Source organism: Lipotes vexillifer, unplaced genomic scaffold, assembly GCF_000442215.2.
Source record: "Lipotes vexillifer unplaced genomic scaffold, Lipotes_vexillifer_v1.1 scaffold29, whole genome shotgun sequence".
NCBI classification, from domain to species: Eukaryota; Metazoa; Chordata; class Mammalia; order Artiodactyla; family Lipotidae; genus Lipotes; species Lipotes vexillifer.
The window spans coordinates 417,889-433,113 of record NW_006776904.1 but is presented as its reverse complement, the minus strand read 5'-3'; the positions used below and the strand labels follow the sequence as shown (position 1 = coordinate 433,113).

General features: G+C 37.4%; 1 protein-coding gene across 1 annotated transcript in view; it reads left to right on the top strand.

Moving 5' to 3' along the window:
- Positions 1-14,128, top strand: part of PRKRA (protein activator of interferon induced protein kinase EIF2AK2) — a 20,482-nt gene extending 6,354 nt beyond the window's left edge. The window contains exons 4-8 of the mRNA XM_007450723.1: positions 902-980; positions 2,023-2,140; positions 3,935-4,029; positions 10,049-10,223; positions 13,313-14,128. Coding sequence (XP_007450785.1) covers positions 902-980; positions 2,023-2,140; positions 3,935-4,029; positions 10,049-10,223; positions 13,313-13,470 — 625 coding nt within the window. The 3' untranslated portion in view covers positions 13,471-14,128. The remainder of the gene's footprint in view (positions 1-901; positions 981-2,022; positions 2,141-3,934; positions 4,030-10,048; positions 10,224-13,312) is intronic.
- Positions 14,129-15,225: the final 1,097 nt, after the last annotated feature.

Sequence of the window (15,225 nt, the reverse complement as noted above, 5' to 3'; positions counted from 1 at the left end):
AAAAAAAAAAAAAAAAAAAAAGAAAAGAAAAGAAACTTGAGGAAATGGCAATAACAACCTCACTGGTCATGGAAGAAATGCCTCTAGCTGCTTAGGTGGCAGTAACCTTGAAATGCAGCTTGTTCCATGTTAGGCATCCATCACCCAAGTAACTACTAAGTTCACACTACTTAGAAGAGGTTGTTCTCTTTTTCTCTAATCACAGTCCCCACATGATCAAATCAGATTCATGCTGGCCATCAATTTTATACATATAAAAGGATACATATAAACCTTAGGAAGAGTATCCTAGCATAGAGTAGATAATAGATCAAACCAGGTCTTTCTTCCATAATTATCTGGATGAAAAAGCTACATTTATGATCTCTATGGTTTACATTGCCAGGCTAAACTTCCTGTTAGTCTTCCCTTTTTTTGTAGTTGTAACAACAGTGTGCTTTATTTAAATACATTTTTATTGAGCATCTATTATATATAAAGCACTGCAAGGCTTATGAGGGTAAGTAATACATAGGCCCTGCCATTAAGGATTTTATAGTCTGAACAGGGGAGAGGTGTGGTGAGGGATAGACAAATCACATGTATTTGTAAGAGTGTACAATTTATGGTAAAATAATTTGTTTAAGAAAGGGTCAAACCAAATGTTACAGTGGTTCAAAGAAGGGAGAAATTATGTTCCACTGTGGTAAAAGAATAGGCTTCTGAGAGGAAGTGGCAATTGAGGTATACCTTGGATGATGGATAGATCAGATTCTTACAGAAGAGGTGGGCGAGAAGGGTATTCCATGTAGAAGGAAAGGCAACAGCAAAGGCATGGAAAGCTAAATTGAAAATGCTTGTCCTTTACTTAATAATTTGGGGGAGATTATTTTGTTTTATAACACTTTATAAAAATGTTTAGCTTTGCAGTTCCGGATCCCTTAATGCCTGACCCTTCCAAGCAGCCAAAGAACCAGCTTAATCCTATTGGTTCATTACAGGTAATTGGCACAGTTTTTCCGTACTTAACTTTTTGTCTACTGAAAAAAATGCCATAAATTTTGATAATATCATAAGGGCTGAGAGAAGGAATTAATATTTTAAAGATGGTATAACATTTTGTGTTCCAGGTTATGATCATTAGATGTTAAAGTGCTAACTTGAAATTATTTTCCTATTTATTTATGTTTTGGATTTTCTTCCATATACAGTATCTGCCTTTGGTTTGTGGAATTCTCATTTGAGATCAGCAGGACCTCAGTGCACATGGGTAGAGAGTTTTATATTTTAAGAATATTTCTTGCCACTCTTGTGACAAATCTCTACTTCTGTTGAGACAGAAGACTTTATAAGAACCCAAACTGAGTTACCTAACTCAAGAAAAGGGAAGTCGTTTGCTTATTTGCTTATTCTACCAAAAAAATATATTCAGCTTTGAATTTCTGCATGCAGAATATCCTCCTTGCAGACTATCCATGTGCTCTGTTGGACAACTCCCCTCCCTATTATCCAACCAGTCCTTTGGTCTCTTTCCTCCTCTGTGAGTTTTTCTGTAGTTTTCTTCCCCTTCTTTCCTCAACCTCATCCAAGTGTGTTTGTGTGCTGTCTGCTTCTCATCTGCTCTCGATCGAATGTAGTTAGTTAGGCAGCCATGGGTATGGAAGGTTATAGTTAGGAGGGGAGAGGCTTTAGGAACTGCTGGCTGTGAGACCTGTAGCTGTCCTCTCTGATGTTCCCAGAGGCTGAAAGTAGCTTGTCTTCCTGTTTGAACTCTTTGATATCAACTCACTACAGCTTAATGGAAGAGCACCATTCACAGTAGGAAACTTCTTCCGTTTTGGTATTGTGGGCCTATAAGATATAAAACGCAGGAATATCTCTGGGAAATAGAGGGCCTTCTCTCATTTTTTTCATTGCAGAATGTCATTATTCTTTGCAAACATATAAATAGATATGGGATCAAAATCATGAGAGAATATCATTTGTGTGATTGAGCCACTGCATAGTAAAAATTACTAATAAAGCCTCATCTCGATTTTCTAGGAATTGGCTATTCATCATGGCTGGAGACTTCCTGAATATACCCTTTCCCAGGAGGGAGGACCTGCTCATAAGAGAGAATATACCACAATTTGCAGGCTAGAGTCATTCATGGAAACTGGTACTTATTCCTTTTTACCCTCATACAGTTGAAGACATTTGAAATATTTTGAGAAGATAAACCATAGAAATTTCTGTTGTGATTTCTTTTCAAATATTTCTATGGGGAAAAAACCTGACACTCCTGGTCTGTTTCTAACTTTCTGCAGTTGAATTTTTTTTTAATTTTTTAAATTCATTATTTATTTTTGGTTGCATTGGGTTTTCGTTGCTGCGCGCGGGCTTTCTCTAGTTGCGGCGAGCAGGCTTCTCATTGTGGTGGCTTCTTGTAGAGCACGGGCTCTAGGCGCTCGGGCTTCAGTAGTTGTGGCACGTGGGCTCAGTAGTTGTGGCTTGCGGGCTCTAGAGCACAGGCTCAGTAGTTGTGGCGCACGGGCTTAGTTGCTCCACGGCATGTGGGATTTTCCTGGACCAGGGATCAAACCCATGTCCCCTGCATTGGCAGGCAGATTCTTAACCACTGCACCACCAGGGAGGTCTTCTGCAGTTGAATTTAAGTATAAATGTTTGGCTTAAGAATACTTTACTTCTTAATTTGATATTTTTTTAAATTATGAGTTGGTAATGGAAAACAAATAAATATTGACTCTTTAAACAGTCTTCATTGATATAATAGGGACTTAAAAATCATTTTGGAGAAAAAAGCAGTAGTAAATCTCTTGGAGTTTCAATAGCTATTCTAGAAGATAGGAGGACAAGAAGATTACATTTGAAAACAAGATGATTAATAAGAGGCTGATGGCAAAAAATTGCAGTGAGATAAAAATAAAGTAGAAATTAACCTTTTAAATTACAACAACTTTATGTTGTAAAGGCCACAGACTATGAGAAAAAAGTCACTTAATAAAGTACTCCTGAGTACTCCTATTTTAACTTCTCTAGCATGTTTTTGTTAAGTGACTTGAAATGGAATTTTACCTTGGTTAGATATTAGTCTTAAGTAATAAGCAGCTGTTTGCCCTTGAGAGGTAGTGTGGGCCAGTGCAGAAAGCCCTAGGCCAGAAGCAGGAACCTCAGCTTCCTGTTCCTTGATGCAGTCCTTGATTTGCAAGGTTAGGTAAATTGCTTAATCTCCCTGCCTGGATCTCAGTTTTTAAATCTGTAAACATGGAAGTAGATGATATTGATAGTGTCTTTCAACTCTAGCCTCTCCTATGCCCTTCTTATTCATGTTAAAGAAAGAAATTCCACATAGTTATCAGTGTATAGGAGATTATAAGCAAGAAATAGACATTGAGAGATAGGAGTTGTAATTCAAATGTACCTTGGTAAATTTGAATATTTAGTCAGAATTAAACCAAATATGGTTCATTAAAGCTAGACATAGGGAGATACATCTGTTAAAGAAAAACAGAAAGTATAACTATTAAAGATAAACTGTTAAAGAAACGTCTTCAAAAATGTAACCATTAACAGTTGTATGAAGCACAACAAGTAAAGATGTCAGGTCAGTAAAAGAATAGTATACGGGCTTCCCTGGTGGTGCAGTGGTTGGGAGTCCACCTGCCGATGCGGGGGGCGCGGGTTCCTGCCCCGGTCCAGGAGGATCCCGCGTGCTGCGGAGCGGCTGGGCCCGTGGGCCATGGCCGCTGGGCCTGCGTGTCCGGAGCCTGTGCTCCACAGCAGGAGAGGCCACGGCGGTGAGAGGCCCGCGTACCGCCAAAAAAAAAAAAAAGAATAGCATACAAAAACCATGAGATTGTTCTCTGACCAAACACAGTACATTAAACATTTGGTCATTCTCTATGGACACTAGCTTATTTTCTAAACCTACTATTTCTTTTTCTTTATTTAGGAAAGGGGGCATCAAAGAAACAAGCCAAGAGAAATGCTGCTGAGAAATTTCTTGCCAAATTCAGTAATATCTCTCCAGAGAACCACATTTCTTTGGTGAGTAATGATCGGAGGTCTACGATGTTAATGTGATTAAACATCGGTTGCTGTAGGAAACTTCTCTAGATTTCTTTTTGTATAGATACTTCAGAGTTGCAGTTTTAAACAAATCTCTTAACTGTTGAGTAATACACTACCCCAATTTTAACTGCCTGCAGTATGTGAGCCAGGATCACAGGCGTGGCAAGGTAAGAGAGTTTGGGAGGCACAGTCAAATTCAGAATAATATGATGGTATCTAAAGATGGTAAGTCACTGGTGCCACTTTTGCCTTCAGATTGACAATTCACTCCCATCTCTTGGTTCATCCATTCATTTATGCACTCAACAAACATTTAGGGAACTCATTATGTGCCAAGCTTGATGCCAGGTACTGGCATTTGGTGAATAAGATAGTCTCTGGCCCTAAGGAGTTTGTAGCCAGCCTACTGAAAGAGAAAAGAATCCTACAGACTGGTCCTTCCAGAGGCGTCTTGGGAACGTAGGAGAAGGATCCAACTAAGACAGGGTTTTAGGAAGACTTCTTGGAGGAAGTAATAGCTGAGCTGAGACCTATAGGATGACAACAGGAAAAAAGAATTCCAGAGAGAAGAAAGACCATGTACAAAGACCCAGGAGTGAAACCCTTTATGTGATCTAGGACCGCAGAGTAATTTGGGATGGCTGGAGCATATTCATAGATTTGGAGGGAGGGAGTCTCAAACAATGAGGCCGAAAAGGAAAAGAGGGATTGAATCTTGCAGGAACTACTACGTTAAGGAGATTGAACTTTATCCTGAGGGTAGTGCAAAGTCATTAAATAAATTTAATATGTAAAGGACAAGATCTGATTTATACATTAGAAGGGAAATCACTGGCTGCATTATGGTGACTGAATGAATATTAGAGTCAAAGAGACCTGCTACAGTGCTGTTACAGAAAAGCAGATGAGAAATGATGGTGGTGGCCTAGACTAAGGTAGTGGCAGTTGAAATGATCGATTTAAAAGTTATTTAGAAAACTGAAGTGAATGGGGCATGGTAACTGATTGCATGTAGGGAGTAAGGAAAAAGGAAGAAATAAACATTTTTAGCTTGGCAACAGAGTAGATGGTGTACCATTCAATAATATGGGGAACACAGAAGATGAGTAGGATTTGAGGGGGAGCAGATTATGAGCTAAACGTAGGATATATTGAATTTGAAATGTTTGTGGAGTAGCTAAGTGAAAATGTTGAGTAGGCAGCTGGTATTCAGATAGAGAACTTAAGAGATCGGGCTACACATAATATATTAATTGAGATTCTGATATTTGTAGATAGGTATGTATGGTGGTCCATTATCTGTGAGTAGGATGTTCGGTAGGAAATGAGAAGTGAAGACTATAGGAGTGTCCTAAGCTTCTGATAAAAAAAAAAAAGGGCTCATTCTTTAGGGAAAAAAGACTATATCTGAATAAGTAATATAATTTTGGTTTTGCTTTTTTAATAGAAAAATATAAAACACTGCATTCACTTCTTTTAAAACTGGATTAGAGATGAAACCACAATCACAAAACACAGTTAGGTTTGCAGGTGAATTCTGTTAAATCATCAAGGAAGAGATAATCTTCCATGCTATTTAAACTCTTCCAGTTAATATATATAACATAGGGGAAGCTTCTAAATTTATTTTCCAAAACTAACATAACACTAAAATCTGACAATAGCAAATCCCAATGGCAAAAATTATGGATTAATCTCCCTTATGGTGAAACACCTTAATATTCAGTAGAATATTAAAAGAATAATATACCATAGACAAGTAGGGTTTATTTTAGGACTGTAAGAGTATTTCAGTGTTGGTAAATCTGTTACTATAACTAATCACATTAATGGGTCAAAGGAGAAAAACATTATCCTCTCAATAGATGCCAAAAAAATTTTGACAGTCATTACTGATAAACTCCTTTAAAATATCCCTATTGTGATTTAAAATATGTACCTCAGTGCTCGCTTCGGCAGCACATAAACTAAAATTGGAACGATAAAGAGATTAGCATGGCCCCTGTGCAAGAATGACATGCAAATTCATGAATCGTTCCATATTTTTATAGCCAGGACGTGGAAGCAACCTAAGTGTCCATTGACAGATGAATGGATAAAGAAGACGTGGCACATATATACAATGGAATATTACTCAGCCATAAAAAGAAATGAAATTGAGTTATTTGTAGTGAGGTGGATGGACCTAGAGACTGTCATACAGAGTGAAGTAAGTCAGAAAGAGAAAAACAAACACCATATGCTAACACATATATATGGAATCTTAAAGAAACAAAATGTTTCTGATGAACCTAGGGGCAGGACAGGAAGACGCAGACATAGAGAATGGACTTGAGTACACGGGGAAGGGGAAGGGTAAGCTGGGACAAAGTGAAAGAGTAGCACTGACATATATACACTACCAAATGTAAAATAGCTAGTGGGAAGCAGCTGCACAGCACGGGGAGATCAGCTCGGTGCTTTGTGACCAGCTAGAGGGGCAGGATAGGGAGGGAGGGAGGGAGATGCAAGAGGGAGGGGATATGGGGATATATGTATACATATAGCTGCTTCACTTTGTTATACAGCAGAAACTAACACAACAGTGTGAAGCAATTATACTCCAATAAAGATGTTAAAAATAAATAAATAAATAAAATAAAATATATACCTTAGAAAAAAAATCAAAATCATGGGTACATGTTTACATGTCTTATCCATTCCCATTAATTTCAGAAATAAGGCAAGGATGCCCACAGATACCTTTTATTTTTCTTTTGGGTCACACCATGCAGCTCTTGGGATCTTAGTTCCCCAACCAGGGTTTGAACCCAGGCCCTCAGCAGTGAAAGTGCTGAGTCCTCACCACTTTCCAGGACTGCCTGGGAATTCCTGATACCCTTTTTTTTAAACATTGTTCTAGAAGTATCAACCAGCATAATCAGAAAACAAGAGGTTGGAAATAAGAGGAGATAGAAACGATCATTAACTATAAATAATATAATTGTATCCCTATAAAGCCCTAGAGAAAAACTACCAGATATAATAAGAGAATTCATCAAGGTAACTGATCATAAAATTAATATACAGAATCAATAGGTTTCTCATATTATTTCTCTTACAAAGGTAACCACCAGAATAATTAAAAATAGAAAGGTGAAAATTATTGCTTCTGGAACGAGGACTTGAAGGTAGAGAGGAGGATTGTTGCTTTTATAATTCTGTACTATTTAATTTTTTTGTTGTATGTGTGTATTACTTTTAATAATAAAATGTATGAAGCTTGATAACATTGGTCATTTTATAGCACAATAGAAAATCTGTCCTGAAAAAGCATACTAGAAAAAATTAATAGTTTCCCTATTTATCAATATTACAAAATGGAATATAGATCCTATTCTCAATAGTAGAAAAGAGGATAATATGACAGGGAATAAACTTAGAAAGAAATGTGTAGGACTCATATGAGAAAAACTTTAAAACTCTAGTGAGGGATCTAACAGAAATTGAATAAATGTAAAGCTATCTATTTTTGATAGACTCAATACTGTAAATTTATGAAAATGTAATATAGTCTTAGTCAAAATCTACCAGAATTCATTTTGGATCTTGATACAACTTTACTTAGTTTATCTGGAAAAATAAACTCAAGAATAGCCAAGAAAACTGAAAAGGAAGAGTACGGGAGGTGGGGTTATACCCTACCAGAAAATAAAACATACTATAAAACTATAGTAGTTAAAATAGCTTTTGTATCACAATAGACAGAGGATAGGTATAGATGCCAATCCATATAGGAAGATAGTATATGACAACAGTGAGATTTCACATCAGTGGGTGAGAGGATGAATGGTATAGAAATAACTTACGGCCACATTGGGGGAGAGGTGAGGGGTGGTGGAATACACATGCACACAGGTGTATGATATATTTAGGTTGCTACCTTACATTAAAATAAATTTCAAATGGATCAAAGATTTAAACGTTAAGAATTGGAACTGTACGAGAAAACATGGAAGAGCTTTCGTTTTAAAATTCTTAGCATGGAAAAGCCTTTTTAAGCATAACTTAAAACATAGAAGCTGTAAAGTAAGATTCACAAATTTAACTACGTAAAACCTACTGCACAGCAAAATGTCTGTAAATAAAACCAATAAAAACAAAGTAAGAAGAAACTGTTTTGAACACATGAGTAGGAAGGGACTGTTTTCAATACCAAATATAAAGCTTACACATCAATAAAAAAGGCAACCCAGTAGAAGAAATACAAATGGTGGGGAAAAAATTGTTCAACGTTTTTCATGCATGTTAAACAAGATACTATTTTCACCTTTAGTTTGACAAAACCTACAAAGTTTGACAATACCTGGTATTGGCTAGGGTGTGAGAAAACAAACACCCTCCAAGACACTTGATGGAAGTATAAATTGGCTCATAAATCAGTTTGGAAGTATTCATATCTATCAAAATTAAAAGCATACATGTTCTTTGACTCAGCAGTTTTACTTCTAGAAATTATTCTGTCGAGAAAGTCATCCAAGTGCAAAAGAGTTTCATTGTAACGTTGTTAGTGAAAGTCAGAAACCAGAAACAACCTAAAACCTACAGTTGGAGACTGGTAAGGTAACTGTAGTGCATGTATGTGCAGTGCAGTGATACGAGAAAACCTAACAGATAAGAAAACTTAACAGTATCAGGTGTAGAAGAGTAAGCTATCATTTTTGTTTAAAAAGATTATACGTGTGTCTGCTTAAACGTGCATAGAATGCGTACGGAAGTATACTGAAGAGGTGTTTAATAGCAAGTACCTCTGGGGAGTGGAGCAGAAGTCTGGGGAAGGGGCGGCAAGGAAAAGAGACTGTTCTTCGTATGTATTTGTTCTTGTTACAGGTATCCTTTTACTATATGGATGACCTATGATATTTTTAAAAACAGCATTTTTTAAAGTTCCAGTCAAGGAATGTAAAATTCTACTTAGTAAATTTTGCAAATTATGCAAAAATTACCCAATTCTGTATCATGGCCATCCCTATGATCTTTTGAAAATCCCTTAACCTCTGTCAAGCTCATTGATAAATAAGACCAAAGGACAGGTTGCCCTACTTACTTCAGAGAGTAGTTTTTTGTGGTTTTTCTAATGGCATAATATATGAAAGCAATTTTAAAACCATAAACATGCAACTGCAAAGTATTCTAAGAACAGAAGTGAAGAAGTAAAGATAGAGGGGAAAATAAAGAAAAGAGGAAAAGGAGAAAAGAAAACAGAAAAAAACAAACTCAGTTGGGTTCTGGGGTAAGTCTGATAAGAATTTTTTGACACCATGCCATTCATTTGAATGTCTTGTTCTCAAACTTGCACATTTCACCTTGTCTACAGTTTCTTTGTTTTCTGCTTTACAGCTGTCAGTTACAGAGACTGGTATTTAATACAAGAAGCCATAAAGATATGAAAATTCCTTTATATTTTAATTTGTAAATTGCTCCATTAGGCAGACTCGATTACAGTTTACCCTTGAACAACACAGGTTTTAACTGCTCAGGTCCACTTATATGCAGATTTGTTTCCATAGTAAATACTACAGTCCACGGCTGGTTGATTCTGTGGATGCAGAACCGTGGATACAGAGGGCCGACTATAAGTTATACATGGACTTTTGACTGTGAGGAGTGTCGGCTGCCTTAACCCCCATGTTGTTCAAGGGTCAGCTGTATCGCAGATTTGTTTATCATGCTCTTAAATATGTTATACATCTTAACGTGACCATCAGAAATTTTGACTGAGACCTTTATACTATACAGAAGTATTTTGAAATACTTCCAGTATATTATTGCACATTCTTTTTTCTTTAACATTGTGGTGTTTGTTAAATGTGTGTACTCGTTAGTGCTATCTAGTTTAAATCGGAAAGTTTAAACATGCTTTATAAAGTATTAAATGTGAGTGCTTAATTAATACTTATAATAGCATTGGAAGGAACCCAGTCCAAGAGTCTTAACTTTCGTCTCTCTTTTTCAGACAAATGTGGTAGGACATTCTTTAGGTTGTACTTGGCATTCCTTGAGGAATTCTCCTGGTGAAAAGATCAACTTACTGAAAAGAAGCCTCCTCAGTATTCCAAATACAGATTACATCCAGCTGCTTAGTGAAATTGCAAAGGAACAAGGTTTTAATATAACATATTTGGATATAGGTATGATTTTTTTTCTTTAGCTTATGCTAAAACCTGTTTTTTTTTTAAAATGTTTGAGGAACAAAACCTCTATTATAATTTTTTTTCATTGATTGGGGATTCTGACTATATATAATTACTAGAACAGTAACATATATCATTGGTATGTCCCATTCTAATAAACAATAAAAATAGAGGTAACATCTATACAGTTAAAATAATAAAAACAATAATAGCTAAGAGTTACAGAGTTACTATGTGCCAGATACTGTTCTAAGGACATAACATATTTCAACCCACGGAATCCTCAAACTGTGAAGTAGATTCTGTTATTCTTATATATAAGTGAGGAAAGTAAGACAAAGAGAGGTTGAGAAACTTGCCTGAGATAACACAGCTGCTAGTCAGTGGTAGAGCCAGATTAGAAGAGTCCCTGCTGATATAATATCTATTAAACCAGCCCTGATGGGCAGCTTGACAAATAAAAAGGCACCCACATTTCTAGAACAAGGACCAAGTTTGTGGGGGTCAGGCCAGACGTCTTCTCTCCACTTTATCACTGTGTACCACTTCTGGGAGATAAATGGGGACAATTTATAGTTTTATCTCATCTCAGCTGTGAACTGCTGTATTTTTTTCTAGCCCATAATCACTCAGATAGACAAATGCAGACAGATTAGAAAGCAATCAGTGTGGATTTTCCTTTAATGCAGTTTATAACTGGCTAATTTGTTTGTATGTGTGTGTTCATGTGTGTTTTTGGTGTCTTGATTTAACATCAGTATAGTATGTGAAGAATTTGATACCCCTTATTCTAGCCTTAGTGACCTGGGGGGACCTAGCTTGTCAGAGCTACTAGCACTGAGAAAGTAGGGTGTTTAGGGACTGAAAGAACTTCTGATTTTCTCTGCTACTTTGGGATTGAATGATGGGTCAGGTACAGTGCCTCAATATACTGAGAATTATGCAGAACCTGGGGAATAATGCAGAAAGATGATCAGAAAACGTAGCTGATTGAGAGACCATTCATTCAAAAAATATTTCCTAAGTATCTACACATTGTTGGGTGTTTGAGACACAGATGAATAAGCCATGTCATGAATATGACTATGGAAGGTTTTGAATCTGGGAAAAGAAGGAAACTTGAGATGGTTTTTTAGATTACAAATTAATGACGACTTTGAAATGCTCCTTAGCAATTTTAAGAACTAAATAGTTCTTGTAAACGTAGAACAGCAGTTTAAAAACCACAGTCAGTTAATTTGACTAACTTCTATGCAATTACTTTCAAAAGAACCTCAGTGTTCTCCAAAGAAGATCTACAAATGGCCAAGAAGAACGTGAGAATGTGCTATCGTTAGTCATCAGGGACATGCAAATCAAAACAACAGGGAGGTACCAGTTCACACCCAGTAAGATGGCTATGATGAATAAAATAGAAAATAACCAATGCTGGTAAAGATATAGAGAAATTGTAGCCCTCATATGTTACATAGTGAACACGTAAAATAGTTCAGCTGCTGTGGAAAATTTGAGGAGTTTTGTTGCTCCTCAAATGAATTACCATATGACTTAGCAACTCTACTGCTAAGTATGTACCCAAAAGAATTGAAAGCTGGTATTCCAACAGATACCTGTACACACATGTTCATAGCAGTACTATTCACAATAGCCAAGAGGTAGAAACAGCCCAACATCCATTGACAGATGAATGAATAAACCAATTGTGGTATACACATGCCATGAAATATTATTCAGCCACAAAAAAAGAATGAAGTTCTGATATAGGCTACAACATGGATAAACCTCAAAAATAATTATACTAAGTGAAAGACAGGCAAAAAAAAGTCACATATGATTCCATTTCCATGAACTATCCAGAATAGGTTAATCCATAGATTGGTAGTTGCCAGGGGCTAGGCGGTATGGGTGGGGATAGTGTTTTCCCTTGGGGTGATGAAATGGTGAGAATGTTCTGTAACTGGATAGAGGTGGTAGTTGCACAACATTGTGAATGTACTAAATGCCACTGAATAGTTCACTTTAAAATGGTTAATTTTATGTTATGTGACTTTTACCTCAATTTAAAAATGAACCTAGGGCTTCCCTGGTAGCGCAGTGGTTGAGAGTCCGCCTGCTGATGCAGGGGACACGGGTTCATGCTGTGGTCCGGGAGGATTCCACATGCCGCGGAGCGGCTGGGCCCGTGAGCCATGGCCGCTGAGCCTGCAGGTCCAGAGCCTGTGCTCCTCAACGGGAGAGGCCACAACAGTGAGAGGCCCGCTTACCGCAAAAAAAAAAAAAAAAAAAAAAAAGAACCTAGATGCTAGAACTAGAAAGCCTCTTCACACATTAAATAATCCCATTGTATCTGGATATTTTATACTATATTGATTCTAGCTGAAATAACATTTAATCATGACAATTTCAAACAACTCACCTGTTTCTACTCCTTTCCCTGTCTCAATAAACCATCTTTAGTAAGAGTGATTCATCAGATGTTAAGACCGTTTGTTTTCAGGGTTTCAGTGTTGTTTTAAAACATCCTAAACAAATATACAAAATGGAATTAAACTCTCAGCACAGACTTAATAACCAAAGAACATGACATCACAAGGGAGGTTTTGCCCTGAACCGTGTATTTCCTGGTTCAGTGTCTACTGAAAATAACTCTAGACTTCAGAGTGGAAAATACAGTCTCTCCAGTCCTCTAGCAAATGTTTTTTTTTTCCCTTTTAAAAAAGTTGCTGTGGTTCAGTAATTTGCAAACATTGTTAAACTAACCACATTAAAATTGCCTTGGGAGCTCTTTGAAAATGCAGGAATCTGGCCACTCCAACCCCTAACCCTGCGTTTCTGATAGAGCAGGCTGGAGTGAGGCCCAGGCACCTGGATTTCTTTAAAGTTTCCCCGGGTGATTATGAAGCACAGCTGTGTTTGAGAACCGCTGTAGCTGGGCAGTTTGTACAAGAATGACAAAGATGATAAGTGGAGGAGTATACCATGGATGCTTAGGGAGAAAGACGGTAATAACAATTGTATTGTTTTTACAAAGGATCTGCTTTCTGTGCATGTGGCATTAATCATCATGTTTGAATGTGTCATTGCAGAAGAACTGAGTGCCAACGGACAGTATCAATGTCTTGCTGAACTGTCCACCAGTCCCATCACAGTCTGTCATGGCTCGGGGATCTCCTGTGGCAGTGCACAGAGTGATGCAGCTCACAATGCTCTGCAGTATTTAAAGATAATAGCAGAAAGAAAGTAAACTTGGAACAACTTAGAAAACCCTTCAGTAGCACATAAGAAGTTCCCCTTTCTCCCCTTCCCAAGTAAAACATTTACTATGTTTGAGTTTGTGTGTTGGTTCTAAATCTCTTCACAGATTCCATCAACACTCCAGATTTAATTATCTCCTGGTAGTTGTTATTAAGATGTTTTTAATGGCTTCGACTTTGTATTGGTATATTGTATTTATAAACTTTGTACCATAGGCAGAGTGTAGCACCCATTTTACAATGCCACGTACATAGAAGGAAAAAACTGCATGATTGTTGTTGATGATGAGGAGGATAAAATAAAACTGCTAGCAACAGTCTTTCCTACTGGTGCTTAACCTCTTCTCTGTGCAAGGCTTTGTAAAGGGATTCTGAAGGAAGCCCCTTAGAATTAGTGTTGAGGAACGCACTAACAGGTTTTAACTGAATGTGATTGTTAAATTTCAGGGAACCGTGATTGGTCTGCTGTGTATTTGAATCCATGTAATAAAGAGCTGTTGTTATAATGGGTTCTGTTCATTTCATTAAAGTGCTACTGACGACTGTGGCCCTGTTCTTTTTAGCCATTCTTGTAACATTACAATGTGGATACTGTGTTATTTACATATCTCTAGTTTACTTCTTAGAGTCAAAGGTAAAAAAAAAAAAAAATTTACAAATGTATATGTGATGAATCACTTCCATATTTTCTCTACGCATATGCAGTGTTATCTTATGCTTTGACATAACCATTCATAGATGAATAATAGTTGAAAAAGCATTAGAATTACTGAAACAAAACTTTCCAGTGCACTCAATTCAGTTACAAGAATGTTTCAAACAAAATAGTGAGTGCTTCAAAGGTTAGGGAATAAGTCTCATGAGGAAATTTTAATTTTGCCTTTTATGTTTTCATATATCATCTCATAACACCTCAAGTCTGCCATCTGTCAGTGCCAGCTGATAGTGCTACATCTGTAGATAAGGGAATACCTCAGAGAGGAAGAGAGCGCTCAGTGATAAAGGTAGATGTTGACAACCTCAAGTGTCTAGCAGGAAGTATGAAACAAATGTTTTTCTGTCTGGAAAAAAGATAACCTGAGTGCAATCCTTTGAGAATAATAAACCTACATAATAAAGGGAAACCAGTGTGTGTAACTTGTTTAAAGCTTTAAAGAGCATCTAACTTAGTTTCACGTTATAAGCCATATGTACGTCAATTAAATCAGGATTTTAGTTATTTTGGGGGTGAGGTTAAGGAACACACAAAGACTGGAAACAAAGTTTAGGCATAAAGTGGAGCATTAAGATTGGATTAACCTTGGGTGTTTATGAATGCTCTGGAATATAGACAGGGCACAATGAACTCACTTTAGAGATGACATCAGACCCTTCTGCACAGTAAAATGCCCACTGTGAAGAGTGTAAGTTGGGGGGAGGTTTCATAAGGTGTTGGAAGAAGAAGATGAGGTCCAACAGGGGGAAAGGACAATGTACTTGGGTTCTAAGCAGTTCAAATGTATTGAAAAACATGATGAGATCTGAGTATAAGGTACCCGGAAGCCATGCTCTTCCTTCTGCCTATGCTTTCTCTACTTCTGGCTCTGGAGGAAGCATGTGTTCCTACAAATACTGTTCAGGGCTTCCCTGGTGGCGCAGTGGTTGAGAGTCCGCCTGCCGATGCAGGGGACACGGGTTCGTGCCCCGGTCCGGGAAGATCCCACATGCTGCAAAGAGGCTGGGCCCGTGAGCCATGGCCGCTGAGC